At 47.3% G+C, this 15,603-nt stretch overlaps 1 protein-coding gene across 2 annotated transcripts in view; it reads left to right on the top strand.

The window, feature by feature from the left end:
* The window catches only part of TMA16 (translation machinery associated 16 homolog), a 295,640-nt gene that overhangs the window by 185,835 nt on the left and 94,202 nt on the right, over positions 1-15,603 (top strand). For both annotated transcript variants that reach the window (XM_063920440.1, XM_063920439.1), the window contains exon 4: positions 7,203-7,287. In XM_063920440.1, the coding sequence (XP_063776510.1) occupies positions 7,203-7,287 (85 nt within the window). The remainder of the gene's footprint in view (positions 1-7,202; positions 7,288-15,603) is intronic.

Below are 15,603 nucleotides of genomic sequence, written 5' to 3'. Positions count from 1 at the left end.
GCCTGCCTGCTTCGTGGGAACAGACCAACTTCCTGAAGAGTTAATGGTCCCGTTTCTCTGCTCATAGAACACTGAGCTCCTGAGGGGGTTATCCGCAAGGGGTACCCTCCTGCAACACGCTGCCACCCCTAACAGTGCCAGAAGAGAGAAGATGGTGAGTACAGCGCCGGCGTCCCGATTAGTGGGTCGACGGCGGGAATGGCGTAACAAGGGTAGGAGCACAGTGCTGAGTGCAGGTTACGCTCTGGGGGGCTCAGGAGGACACGCGTCTGCGTGTGTCCCGCTGTGAGGGGTGCGCTGAGCCACCAATGACTACCCACACTGGCACTCATATCTAACAGGGGTTTTAACCCTCTGTCAGACAGAAAATTACCTTAGGCCAGTATAAAAAAAGCGGTAAGCCGAGCACCATTAAGGGGACGGGGCTTCAGTAAGAGCGGATCCAGCAGCTCACCAGTGCCGTTTTCCCTCTGCAGCTTGCACTGACAGGAATCGCAGGGAAGCACAGCTCCTCCACAAAGGCTCCAAGTCTCCTCAGCGGTACCAGGGGGTCTTAGAAGTGTGGGGAGTAGTATTAAATACTAAGCCCTTTTAAGGGACTTAGGGGGTCATTCCGAGTTGTTCGCTCGCTAGCAGATTTTAGCAGCATTGCACACGCTGGGCCGCCGCCCTCTGGGAGTGTATCTTAGCTTAGCAGAATTGCGAACGAAAGATTAGCAAAATTGTGAATAGAAAATTCTTAGCAGTTTCTGAGTAGCTCGAGACTTACTCCTACACTGCAATCAGCTCAGCCCGTTTCGTTCTTGGTTTGATGTCACAAACACACCCTGCGTTCGGCCAGCCACTCCCCTGTTTCTCCAGACACTCCCGCGTTTTATCCTGGCACGCCTGCGTTTTTCCGCACACTCCCAGAAAACGGTCAGTTTCTGCCCAGAAACAACCACTTCCTGTCAATCACACTCCGATCACTTCAACGATGAAAATTCTTCGTTCAGACGTGAGTAAATCTACTAAGTTTTGAGCTAAAATACTTAGCGCATGCGCACTGCGTACCATGCGCATGCGCATTTTCGCCTTAATCGCTCCGTTGCGAAAATCGGCAACGAGCGAACAACTCGGAATGACCCCCTTAGTGTGGAGACCCAGCTAATATTTTCTTGGCTACAGGGGGGCACTGTGTGTGGCTGGCTCCGATTTCTCCGATTTTTTATGTAAAAAGAAATCCTCGGCTATTTTTCCTCCATCAAAGGAATTGAATGCCCTGTTTCAAGAAACTTGGACTAACCCTGGCAAAAAATGTCAGATCCCTAAAAGATTGATTACATCCTTTCCCTTTCCCCTGGAATATAAAAAGAAATGGGAAAACCCGCCGATTGTCGACGCATCGGTATCTAGGTTGTCATGTAAGATTGTCTTACCTGTTCCCGGGCTGCATCCTTAAAGGACACAGCTGACCGCAAAATTGAGAACACTCTCAAATCGCTATACATGTCGGCGGGGGTGGCCCAGAGGCCCACTATTGCTTGCGCATGGATCACTAGAGCCATTGCAAAATGGACGGGTAACCTAATTGACAATTTGGATACCTTACCCAGTGGGGAGATAGTTTTACTCCTGCAGCATATCCAAAATTCTGCTAATTTTATGGTGGAGACCTTAAAGGAAATTGGTTTGCTCAAAGCACGCACCACTGCCATGGCAGTGTCAGCACGCAGGGGATTGTGGCTACGCCAGTGGACTGTGGATGCGGACTCCAGGAAAGACGTGGAAAATCTAACTTTCACAGGGAGGGTCCTGTTTGGGGATGAAATGGATAAGTTGATATCCAAGGATACGGCAGGTAAGTCTACGTACCTTACTTCCGCAGCACCCCGGCTAGGAAAACCTACTCTGTTCCATCTCTGCGGTCCTTTTGAACAGCAAAATTCAAAGGCAGATCCAAAGGTTCTTCTACAGCCTTCCAAGGTAATAGAGGTAAACCCAGAAAACCAGCAGCTGCAGGTTCTCAGGAACAGACCTCCGGGTCTGCTTCCTCAAAGCCTTCAGCATGACGGTGGTCCGCACTGCTTGGAAGACAGGCAGCTGGGAGCTTGGTTACGTTTTTTCAGTCACGTTTGGGCAACATCTTGCCTGGATTCCAGAATCACAGACCTTATTACCCAGGGATACAGACTGGAGTTTCAGGAACTCCCCCCTCACAGATTCTTCAATTCAGGCTTACCAGCTACTCCGGAAGCAAGTACGACTTTACGGGCAGCAATTCAAAAGCTAGTACAGACTCAGGTCATTGTCCCAGTTCCACTTCACCTGCAAAACAAGGGTTACTACTCCAACCTGTTTGTGGCACCGAAACCGGACGGTTCGGTAAGGCCCATTTTAAACCTCAAATCACTGAACCCGTATTTAAGGTTGTTCAAGTTCAAGATGGAAGTTCTGAGAGCGGTGTTCTCAGGTCTGGAGGAGGGGAAATTCCTGGTGTCTCTGAACATCAAGGATGCGTACCTTCATATTCCGATTTGGCTGCCTCATCAGGCTTATCTAAGGTTTGCACTACAGGACTTTCACTACCAGTTCCAGGCCCGGCCATTTGGCCTCTCCACAGCACCGAAGGTATTCACCAAGTTAATGGCAGAGATGATGTTTCTCCTCCGCAAGCGGGGAGTGAACATAATACTGCACCTGGACGACCTGCTGATAAAAGCACCTTCCAGGGAGAGGTTATTGTACAGCATTGCCCTTTCAATTCGATTACTTCAGGATCACGGATGAATTCTGAACCTACCAAAATCCCACCTGGAACCAACACGGAGGTTTCCGTTCCTGGGGATGATACTGGATACGGAGGAATAGAAGGTATTCCTTCCGTTGAAAAAGGCATTGGTAATCCGCATCGATGGTGCGGGATGTTCTAAAACCAGCCCGGATATTAGTGCATCTTTGCATTTGCCTTCTGGGGAAGATGGTCGCCTCTTACGAGGCTCTACAGTACGGAAGGTTTCATGAGAGGCCCTTCCAGCTGGATCTGCTGGACAGATGGTCCGGATCGCATCTTCACATGCACCAGTGGATACGTCTGTCGCCAAACGCCAGGATTTCTCTTCTGTGGTGGCTTCAGACTTCTCACCTGACCAAGGGTTGAAGGTACGGGATTCAAAATTGGATTCTGCTAAGAACAGATGTAAGCCTCAGAGGTTGGGGAGCGGTCACCCAGGGGGAACAGTTCCAAGGAAAATGGTCAAGTCAGGAAGCCATTTTTCCCATCAACATTCTGGTACTAAGGGCCATATACAACGCCCTTCTACAGGCATCGCATCTTCTTCAAGATCAAACCATTCAGGTTCAGTCGGTCAATGTGACGGCAGTAACGTACATAAACCGACAGGGCGGAACGAAGAGCAGAGCAGCAGAGGGTTTACGTGCTTCCACTTCTTCCACTGATCCCAAGAATTCTCAAAAGCATAAAAAGGGAAAGGTTCAAGCAATTCTCATTGCTCCAGATTGGCCAAGAAGTACGCGGATCTACTGGAGAAGCTCCTAGAAGACCAGTGGCCTCTACCTCTTCGAGAGGATCTTCTACAACAGGGGCCGTTTGTCTATCAAGACTTACCATGGCTGCGTTTGACAGCATGGAAGTTGAAAGTAAAATTTTAGCCCAGAAAGGCATTCCGGACAAGGTTATTCCAACCCTGATCCAAGCCAGGAAAGGGGTAACGTCTAAACATTACCACCGTATTGGGAAAAAATATGTCTCGTGGTGTGAAAACAGGAAATTTCCTGCAGTGGAATTTCAGCTGGGATGTTTTCTCCATTTTCTACAGTCGGGTGTGGATGTGGGCCTACGTTTGGGCTCTTTGAAGGTCCAGATTTCGGCCTTATCCATTTTCTTCCAGAAACAATTGGCTTCCTTCCCTGAGGTTCAGACGTTCTTGAAGGGGGTTCTGCACATCCAACCGCCCTTTGTGCCTCCCACGGCACCTTGGGATCTTAACGTGGTATTACAGTTCCTACAAACGGAATGGTTTGAGAATTTACAGGAGGTTGACGTAAAGTTTCTTACGTGGAAGACCGTTACACTGTTGGCCTTGGCTTCTGCAAGGAGTGTGTAGGAACTGGGGGCGTTGTCTCACAAAAGCCCCTATTTGATTTTTCAATTAAAGTATATAGTCTATACCCTATACCAAAACCGAGACAGAAATTGGTAAAAATAAAAAGGAGAAGGAAAGAAAAAGAAAAAAAGTGCAAGAATAGGAAGAGGGAGTTGAGAAAGTTACAGAGGAGGAATCGGGAGATTGGTTGTGAGCCTCAGCAAGGGTTCTAGCAGAGTCCGGGTAAGAGTAAAGAACGCGCAAGTTACCACGGGGACCAAATGCTATGGAATTGGGCTACCGTATTATTCCGCAGACTAGTAATATATTCCATATTAGCAATATAATTAATCTTAGTCACAAGTGATAATTTGGAGGGTGGTTTTGGTTAATATAGTACGCCTTAATCGAGGTTTACGGTGAGCCCAAATAAATTTGTGGCATAGTGTTTGCAGGGAGGTCAGCGTCATACGGGGCACCAGTGTCGGGACAGTTTGGAACAGGTATAGGATACGGGGGAGGAAGTTCATTTTTAGGGCATTAATCCTTCCAATCCATGAGATATACAATCGATCCCATTTATCTAAGTCTTGTGTGAGCGTTTTAATCAGAGGAACATAATTAGCCTGAAAGAGGCTACTATAGGATTTAGTAATATAAATGCCGAGGTATTTGATAACCTTAGGTCTCCAAAGAAAAGGAAAAGTAGAGGTCAAAGTCAAATTAGTATAAGAAGAAACATTAAACGCAAGGGCCTCTGATTTGGTGTGATTTATTTTATAGCCAGACAGGGAGCCGTATAAAAGTAGTTCAGTCTGTAAGTTAGGAAGAGATATCAAGGGGTTAGAGAGAGTCACGAGCACGTCATCTGCAAACAACGATATTTTGTATGAATCCTGCCCCACAGTAACACCCCCGATGTCTTTGTTGAGTCTAATACGGGCTGCAAGAGGTTCAATGCACAGGGCAAAAAGCAGGGGCGAGAGAGGACAACCTTGACGAGTGCCGTTCCTTAAATTAAACCGGGGTGAGCTTAAACCGTTAGTCAGGACCGTAGACGAGGGGTTAGAGTAGAGGGCCGCCACAGCAGTGGTGAAGTGACCATGAAGGCCAAACGTGGATAATGTAGAAAACAAAAAGGGCCAGGAGATGCGATAAATGCCTTTTCGGCATCAAGCGCCAATGCAGTCGCTGGTGTTTTAGATGAGTTTATGTGGTGAATCAAGTTAACAATACGTCTGGTGTTATCTGAGGCCTGACGACCGGGGATAAATCCTACTTGATCAGGGTCTATCAGTGACGTCAGCACAGTATTCAGGCGAGACGCCAAGACCCTAGCAAAAAGCTTGAGGTCGGTATTGATTAAAGAGATGGGTCTATAATTTGAGCAATACGAGGGGTCCTTTCCGGGTTTCGGGATAACTATAATACGGGAGGTTGTGGAATCAGTGTGAAAAGGGGTGCCCTGCAAAATTTTATTAAACAAATAGACCAGATGAGGGAGAAGTTGAGGAGCAAAAGTTTTATAATACACCATTGGGTAGCCGTCCGGGCCAGGGGCCTTTGAAGGTTTCTGTGTTTTTAATGCCGCCTCGATTTCTTCTGCAGAAATATCAGCATTAAGAGCAGAGTTAGCTGCTTCGTCTAACCGAGGAAGAGCGCATGAATCAAGGTATTGTTGGACCTTACAGGCATGCGTCGAGGGATCGGTCGGGGGGTCCAGATTGTAGAGTGCCCTATAATAATCAGAAAAGATATTGTTAATTTTCTTGGGGTCATAGGTTACACTGCCTGAAGGTTCCCTAATGGTATGAATGGCTTGATTTGCTTTCTTGGTGCGTAAGCGATTAGCTAGGAGAGTATGGGCCTTGTTGCTTTTGTCGTAAAACGTTTGATTAGCCCATCTAAGGGAGCGCTCAACGTTCTCCGCCAAAAGAGACTGGAGATCATTACGAGCCTTAGAAAGTTCGGCTAGTATTTTTTTAGAATGTGTGCGTTTGTGTTCCCGGTCTAATTTTGCAATGGTGTCAGTTAATAACCCTATTTGATTTTTCATGAAGATGGATCTGAACTCAGAACTCTCAGGAAGTTCTTCCTAAGGTGGTGTCGGCGTTTCATATTAACCAACCTATTGTGGTTCCGGTGCTTACTGACATCTCTGCTACCTCAAAGTCCTTGGATGTTGTGAGGGCTTTGAAGATCTATGTGAAGCGGACAGCTCATCACAGGAAAACTGACTCGCTATCTGTTCTCTGAGCCCAAGAAAATTGGGTGTCCTGCTATCCAGCATGCTTATTCATCGGCAGGCTTGCCGGTTCCTAAAGTACGGGCCCACTCTACTAGGTCGGTGGGTTCTTCCTGGGCGGCTGCCCGGGGTGTCTTGGCTTTACAGCACTGCCAAGCAGCTACTCGGTCGGGTTCGAACACGTTTGCTAAGTTCTACAAGTTCGATACTTTGGCCTCTGAGGACCTTCAGTTTGGTCAATCTGTTCTGCAGGAACCTCACCACTCTCCCATCTGGTTTGGGAGCTTTGGTACATCCTCATGGTACTAATGTGGACCCCAGTATCCTCTAGGGCGTAAGAGAAAATAGGATTTTAATTACCTACTGGTAAATCTTTTTCTCGTAGTCCGTAGAGGATACTGGGCACCCGCCAAGTGCTTTGTTTTTTTCTGCACTGTTACTTTGTTCAGTAATATTGTTGGTTCAGCTGTTGCTGTTGCTGTTCATGTTTGGTTAGCTTGGCTTTCCTCTTGTTTCTGTGTGCTGGTTCGAATCTCACCACTGTTCTGTTACGTCCTTCCTCAGGTTATGTCCGTCTCCTCGTGCACAGTTTCTACACTGAGTCTGGTAGGAGGGGCATAGAGGGAGGAGCCAGTGGACACTATTGATTTCTTAAAGTTCCCGAAGGCTCCTAGTGTGTGGACCCCATTATCCTCTACGGACTACAAGAAAAGTATTTACCGGTAGGTAATTAAAATCCTATTTTTTGTTCCCACTAGCCAGATTGGACAGATAAATCTTTGTGTGTGTGTATCCAGCTTTAGCGCACCTACCTTTCTTGTGTTATATGTGCATCTCTCTTGTAACTGCAAATTGTGTTTTCATTATTACAGGTGAGAAACTCCAGTGGTTTCAAAGTCATCTTAACCCTGACAAAACGGAGTACACCAAGCAGGAGGCATGTGAGCTAATTGAAAGGTAGTGAATTTGTACAATTACAGTTTATTTCCCATTTGCAAGTCAAAATAATTATGTATTAAGTCATTTTTGTTGGTAAATTAATATTCACCACGTGTTCGATACTACTTTTCCCTCCTTTTGTGAAATTTATTTTAAGGGGTTATGACCAAAATGATTTTTTAGCTCTTATTTCATGAACGATTTGCTGCGTTAAATATGGTCCAATAGTGATTATAGTGAGTGGTGTTTTCTAGAAATCGGCGACTAATAATAAAATTAAATACCCATTAATGTACGTATGTAGCCTGGCCACACCATCCATTTTGTGTGTTTTGCCTACTTTAGTCATACCATTTGCTATCAGGTGCCTAGAGCCATGCTGTCTGCATAGCCAAACAACAACAATAATAATAATAAAATGGGTTATACCATGGAATAAAGTGATTATGAAACAGCTGATCAGATTGCCCTGGTCAACTGTGACTGCTGTTATTGTGAATGGATTTGTCTGAGAGCAACAGCATCTCAGCTGAGAAGTTGTAGGCCACATACGCTCACAAAATGGGACTACCAAGTGTGAAGTATGTAGTGTGCAAAAATAGTTTGTTCTTGTTTGTAACACTCAAGCTGAGTTCTGAACTACCTGTGGAAGCTTTGTTACCACAAGAACTGTTCATTAGGAGCTTTATAGGTCTCTGTAGCCAAGCAGCTGCAAAGCCTCAAATCACCATGATCAGTGCTAGATAGCAACCGGGGTAATGTAAAACACTACAACATTGGATTCTGGAGTAGCGGATTTGTTCCACCATGCATGCAGCACGGCCAATCACATGACCTGCGGGAGTGCACTATCGGCCGTACACACTGCACGATACAGCCAATTTGTCATTCTGATTCGTACAGATCTGCACAATATAATTCAAGTGTGTCTCCAGCTTTAGAGAAACAAAGGGTGATCATCTCTATAATAATGCCATGATATGATATATTAACAAGTACATACAGTACAGTGGTATTTCAAAGTTTATGAATTTTCTAGATTTCTACTGAAATTTGGTCTAAAATGACCTCAGATTTTCACACAAGTCCTAAAAGTAGATAAAGATTACCAAATCAATCAAATGAGACAAAAAAATTAGACGTGCTCATTTTTTTTATTGAGGAAAATGATTCAATATCACATATCTGTGAGTGGCAAAAATATGTGAGCCTTTAGGCTTAGCAGATATTTTGAAGGTGAAATTAGAGTCGGGTATTTTCAATCTATGGGTTGACAATCGGTGAGTGGACAAACCTGTCTTTTATCAAAGTCTGATGTTCACAACACATTTGTGGAAGTGACTCATGCCACGAACAAAGGAGATTTTTGAGGGCCTCAGAAGAAGAGTAGTTTATGCTCATCAGGCTGTAAAATTTTACAGAATCATCTCTAAAGAGTTTGGACAAAATCAATCAACAGTCCGACAGATTGTGTACAAATGGAGAAAATGCCAGACCATTACTCACCTCCCCAGGAGTGGTCGACCAGAAAAGATCATGCCAAGAGCAAGTCGTCTAATAGTTTTGCAAGGAAACCAAGGTAACCTCTAAGCAACTGAAGGCCTTTCTCACAATAGCTAATGTTAATGTTTTATGAGTCCACCATCAGAAGGACACTGAACAACAATGGTGTTCATGGCAGAATTGCAAGGAGAACATTGCTGCCCACCTGCAGCTTGCTAAAGATCACCTGGACAAGCCAGAAGGCTATTTGAACAATGTTTCTCTTACGTCTTGGAGGATGCTGGGGTCTACATTAGTACCATGGGGTATAGACAGGTCCACTAGGAGCCACTGGCACTTTAAGAGTTTGAGTGTGTAGGCTGGCTCTTCCCTCTATGCCCCTCCTACCAGACTCAGTTTAGAAAATTTGCCCGGAGGAGCCGGTCACAGCTAGGGGAGCTCCTAGAGCTTCTTTAGTTTTATTTTTTTTCTAAGAGTTATTTAGGCACAGGGAGGCTGCTGGTAACAGCCTCCCTGCTTCGTGGGACTAAGGGGGAAGTAGTGTCTGCCCTGCGGGGTCTGAGCCACTATCTCCACAGATAGGACAGTGAGCTCCTGAGGGTGATGATCGTTAGCTGCCCAAGGCACCCGCTCACTCCCGCAGCATGCCACCACCCCCTTCCAGAGCCAGAAGACTTCAGTGGAGAGTGAGTTACCGCCCCCCCTGGCAAGCGGGGAGCAAGTGTGAAGATGACGGCAATAGGGTAGGGAGCGCAGTACTAACTGCGCTCTGGGGCTCAGCGGTACATAGTGCGGCGCTGTGAGGGGCACCCTGAGCCAGCGCATATACCCTACACTGGCCAGCAAGCCTGTCAGGGTCCCCTGATCGCTGCCAATAGACATCCTCAGGCCAGTATAATAAAATGAAAATCGTGAAGCCGCGCCATGTTCAGGGGGCGGAGCTTCTCAGAGCGGACCCAGCAGCGCTCGGCGCCATTTTCCTGCCTGCAGTTCCTGTACAGAGACGCTGACAGGGAGAGCTGTCCCTCCAAGCAACTCCAGCTATCCTGTGCGGTACCAGGGGGTTTTAGAAGGGGGGGAGGCTGTGTAAAGTCTGTGTAGTCTATTAAGGTACACAGATATCGCTGGTAGCTTTATTAGTTCTGCCTCAGAAAGCGCTGTGTGTGGGTTGGCTCCAATCTCTGTGTCTCTTTGGGCATACTTGGGGGGAAACTGTGTCTGACATTTCCCTGTGTGTGTGGGTGTTTAATATCTCCCATAACCATGTCTAGGGACTCTGTGTCATATGCTGCAGAAGATGTTTCCTCTCAGGAGGGATCTATTCCATGTACACAGGATTGTAATGCTTTGTCTCAGATCCCTATTGTTGAGCCTGAGTGGTTAACTTCGATCAAAAGAATGAGCTCTCAGATCTCTACTAGGGTAGCTAATACTGAGACTGAAACTCAGGTGTTGAAGAAGTCTATGGCAGTTTGGTCGGGTTCGGTTCCTATTCCTGCAAAATTCCCTAGCATGTTCCCACAGAAACGTGCACTTGCTCAAATTATGCAAGATGACACGGATACCGATTCTGATACTGCAGACGGTGATGGGGATGTGCTAAGGGGGCGGCATCCCTTGCTAAGGGGGTGCAGCTCATGATTGAGGCCATTAGAGGTGTGTTAAACATTAATGACACGCCACCTGAGTAGGTTAAGGAGGCTTACTTCACTGACAATAAGAAAGCCTCGCTAACCTTCCCTGCGTCACAAGAATTAAACGCTATATTTGAAAAATCCTGGGAAAACCTGGAGAAAAAATTCCAGATCCCAAAAAGGGTTCTGGTTGCTTTTCCCTTCCCTGAGGAGGATAGGAAAAAATGGGAAAACCCACCCATAGTTGATGCATCTGTCTCCAGACTGTCTAAAAAGGAGGTTTTACCTGTCACTGGATCTACCACGTTAAAAGAACCAGCTGATCGTAAGATTGACACTACGTTCAAATCCGTATACACTGCTTCAGGAGTGGCGTTAAGGCCCACTATTGCCTGTGCATGGATTTCTAAAGCCATAGTAAAGTGGTCAGGCACATTACTAGAGGATATGGATACAATGGATAGAAGTGACATTGAATTGTTTCTACGTAACATACAGGATTCTGCTGGGTTCATGGTGGAATCCATGAAGGACTTGGGTACGCTGACTGCACGGATATCTTCCATGTCGGTCTCAGCTCGCAAGGGACTCTGGCTACGCCAATGGTCTGCAGACGCGGAATCCAGGAGAAGTGTGGTGAACCTGCCCTACACAGGTCAGGCTCTTTTTGGGGAAGCGTTGGATGCGTGGATTTCCACGGCAACAGCGGGTAAGTCACATTTCCTTCCCTCTGCTCCACCTTCTACGAAGAAACCATTTTCTTCAGCTGTGTCGCTGTCCTTTCGGACCACTAAGGCAAAAAAGTCCAAGCCTCCTACCACTTTCTTTAGAGGTGGTCGTGCAAAATCCAAAAACCCTGCACCCGCAGGCTCCCAGGACCAGAAACCTGCTTCTGGTTCCTCAAAATCCTCAGCAGAACGGTGGACCGCACAGCCTGGAGGACGGGCTGGTGGGTGCGAGACTCAGACGTTTCAGACACGTCTGAGTGTCGTCCAATCTGGATCCCTGGGTACAGGATATTGTGTCCCAGGGGTATAGAATGGAGTTTCAAAAACTCCCGCCTCACTGATTCTTCAAATCAGGCTTGCCAGCTTTGCTGACAGACAAGGCTATCCTTCGGGAAGCCATCCTAAAATTGGAAAAGTCACAGGTCGTTGTCCCAGTTCCACCTCATATGCAAAACAAGGGTTATTATTCAAACCTTTTCGTGGTACCGATACCGGATGGTTCGGTCAGACCAATTTTTAACTTGAAATCGTTGAACCCTTACCTGAGGGTGTTCAAATTCAAAATGGAGTCTCTCAGAGCAGTGATTACAGGTCTTGAGGAAGGAGAATTCCTGGTATCCCTGGATATCAAGGATGCATACCTCCACATTCTGATTTGGCCGCCACACCAGGCTTATCTCAGATTTGCACTTTTAGACAGTCACTATCAATTTCAGGCACTGCCATTCGGCCTCTCCACAGCACCGAGGGTGTTCACCAAGGTGATGGCCGAGATGATGGTTCTCCTCCGCAGACAGGGGGTGAACATAATCCCATGTCTGGACGATCTGCTGATAAAGGCATCATCCCGGGAGACGTTGTTGCAGTCCATTGTTCTCACGACTCATCTGCTCAGGGAACACGGTTAGATCCTGAACCTTCCAAAGTCACATTTGGAGCGGACAAGGACTTTGTCCTTTCTGGGGCTGATCCTCGACATGGAAGTGCAGAGGGTGTTTCTACCGGAGGAGAAAGCGTTGGTGATTAAAACAATGGTCCGGGATGTCCTGAAGCCAACCCGGGTATCGGTTCATCAGTGCATCCGCCTTCTGGGGAAGATGGTTGCCTCTTATGAGGCTCTACAGTATGGAAGGTTTCATGCTCTGTCCTTCCAACTGGATCTCATAGACAAATGGTTGGTTCTCACCTACACATGCACCAGAGGATACGTCTGTCACTGAAAGCCAGGATTTCACTCCTCTGGTGCAAATGCCTCCCCTTCTGGAGGACCGCAGGTTCGGGATTCAGGACTGGGTCCTTTTTACCAGAGATGCAAGTCTCCGGGGCTGGGGCGCAGTCACTCAAGGGAAAACCTTCCAAGAAAGGTGGTCAAGCCTGGAATCCAGTCTTCAAATAAACATTCTGGAACTAAGAGCCGTCTACAACGGTCTTCTCCAAGCGTCTCATCTTCTGCGAGATCGAGCCATTCAAGTGCAGTCGGACAATGTAACGATGGTGGCCTACATAAACCGACAGGACGGAACGAAGAGCAGAGCTGCAATGTCAGAGGTAACAAGAATCATCCTCTTGGCAGAAAAGCACGCGGTGGCGCTGTCTACAATCTTCATTCCGGGAGTAGACAACTGGGAAGCGGACTTCCTCAGCAGACACGATCTCCATCCAGGAGAGTGGGGACTCCATCCGGAGGTGTTCACGGAGGTAACAGATCTTTGGGGTGCTCCTCAAATAGACATGATGGCCTCTTGTCTCAACAAGAAGCTTCGGAGGTATTGTTCCAGGTCAAGGGACCCGCAAGCCGTGGCGGTGGGCGCCCTAGTGACTCTGTGGGTGTTCCAGTCGGTGTACGTGTTTCCTCCACTTCCACTCATTCCAAGAGTTCTAAAACTCATAAGGAGAACAAGAGTTCAGGCAATCATCATTGCTCCAGACTGGCCAAAAAGGGCTTGGTACGTGGATCTACTGCTGGAAGAGCCGAGGCCTCTTCCTCTTCGGGAGGACCTGCTGCTGCAGGGGCCGTTCGCTTTTCAAGACTTACCGCGGCTACGTTTAACGGCATGGAGGTGGAACGCCAGATATTGGCTCGGAAGGGCATTCCGAACAAAGTTATTCCTACCCTGATACAGGCTAGGAAAGGAGTATCGTCTAAACATTACCATCATATTTGGAAAGAATATGTATCTTGGTGTGAGTCCAAGAAGTTTCCTACGGTGGAGTTTCAACCGTGATGGTTTCTCCTCTTCCTGCAAGCAGGTGTTGATATGGACCTGAGGTTGGGATCCAGTAAGGTCCAGATTTCGTCCCTATCCATTTTCTTCCAGAAACAATTGGCTTCCCTCCCTGAGGTTCAGACTTTCTTAAAAGGGGTTCTGCACATCCAGCCTCCCTTTGTGCTGCCTACTGCGCCCTGGGATCTTAACGTGGTGTTACAGTTCCTCCAACCGGATTGGTTCAAACCTCTACCGGAGGTTGAGGTCAAGTTTCTCACGTGGAAGGCTGTCACTTTGTTGGCCAGAGCTTCTGCTAGATGTGTGTCGGAGTTTGGGGCTTTGTCTTGTAAGAGCCCCTACTTAATCTTCCATGAAGATAGTTCAGCTCCGGACATGTCAGCAGTTCCTTCCAAAGGTTGTGTCGTCATTTCATATCATCCAAGCTATTGTGGTTCCAGTGGCTACTGACTCCTCAACTTCATCAAAGTCCTTGGATGTTGTAAGTGCTCTGAAAATCTATGTGAAGAGGACGGATCGTCACAGAAGATCGGACTCTCTGTTTGTCCTTTATGATCCAAAGGAACTTGGGTGTCCTGCTTCTAAGCAGACGATCTCTCGCTGGATCAGGTTTACTATCCAGCATGCGTATTATACGGCAGGATTGCCGTGTCCTAAGTCTGTTAAGGCCCACTCGACTCGTAAGGTGGGTTATTCCTGGGCGGCTGCCCGGGGTGTCTCGGCTTTACAGCTTTGCCGAGCAGCTACTTGGTCGGGGTCGAACACGTTTGCTAAGTTTTACAGGTTCGATACTTTGACCAAACTTCAGGTCCTCAGAGGCCAATCAGTTCTGCAGAAGCCTCCGTGCTCTCCCTCTTGTTCTGGGAGCTTTGGTACATCCCCATGGTACTAATGTGGACCCCAGCATCCTCTAGGACGTAATAGAAAATAGGATTTTAATTACATCCCAGTAAATCCTTTTCTCGTAGTCCGTAGAGGTTGCTGGGCGCCCGCCCGGTTCTTCGTTCTCCTGCAGTTGTTATTTGGTTCGGTACTACTTTGTTACTTGGTTAAGTACTGTTTTGTTACTTGGTTAAGTAATATTGTTCAGCTGTTGCTGACTTGTTCAAGCTGGTTTGCCTTGTTATGTGTGAGCTGGTGTGAATCGCACCACTATCTGTGTATTTCCTTCTGTCGAAGTATGTTCGTCTCCTCGGGCACAGTTTCTAGACTGGGTCTGGTAGGAGGGGCATGGAGGGAGGAGCCAGCCCACACTATTAGTCTTAGTCCATAGAGGATGCTGGGCACCCTCCCAGCTCTTCGTTTTCCTGCATTATTACTTGGTTAAGTATTGGTTCAGCTTTTGCTGTTCCTCTTTCCTGCTGATTAGCATGGTTTCTTCTTGTTCCTGCTGAAGCCTTAAAATATACAATACCCATACTGACAGCAGCTTACAGGGGTTCTAACCCACTGTAAAGCACATTATAAACCTCAGTCAGTATAAAAAAACGGGAAGACCACGCGCCATTAAGGGGGCGGGGCTTCACTATGAGTGGATACAGCGGCTCACCAGTGCCATTTTCCCTCTGCAGCTCTCACTGCACAAACTGCTAGAGAAGCGCAGCTCCTCCACAAGGACTCCAGATTACCTCAGCGGTACCAGGGGGTCATTGCAAGGGGAGGGCAGCAGTATAAGAGTACTGATACCCTATTAAGGGTACTTAGTCTGCGACCCAGCTAGGCTTAAGCTTTAGCAAGAAGGGTGCTGTGTGGATGGCTCCATCTTACTCTGTGTCCCCCTAGAAGGGCCCTGTGTGGGTTAACTGGGCTTAACCTTTTCTCCTGTGTGTGTGTGTGTGTGTGTTTACCTCACATTACAATGTCTAAGGAGTGTGTTTCATGCACGGCAGAGTGTTTTTCTTCCCCAGGGGGGTCACTGCAATGTACTTAGGATAGTACTCATTCTCAGGCTAGTGGATCCGAACCAGCATGGTTGGATTCTCTAAAAGGGATGATCTCGGATATTTCAAAAAAATTACCCCAGAATGAGAAAGAGACGCAATACTTAAGAGGGTCTGTGGATTACCTGATGAAAAGAGATTCAGTACCCAAAGTAGCGTCTCAGACCCCTACCATTTGTCCACAGAAGCGTACACTGACCCAGATCCTGCAGACTGACACTGATGACGACATGTCAGATGCAGAGGCGGGTGAGGTAGACTCAGTGGGGGGAGATGCAGCTCTGTCACAGGGGGTACAGGCTCT

The sequence above is a fragment of the Pseudophryne corroboree genome, chromosome 1, assembly GCF_028390025.1.
Source record: "Pseudophryne corroboree isolate aPseCor3 chromosome 1, aPseCor3.hap2, whole genome shotgun sequence".
Lineage (NCBI taxonomy): Eukaryota > Metazoa > Chordata > Amphibia > Anura > Myobatrachidae > Pseudophryne > Pseudophryne corroboree.
The sequence above is the reverse complement of the archived record's forward strand: the minus strand, read 5'-3'. Positions and strand labels throughout refer to the sequence as shown.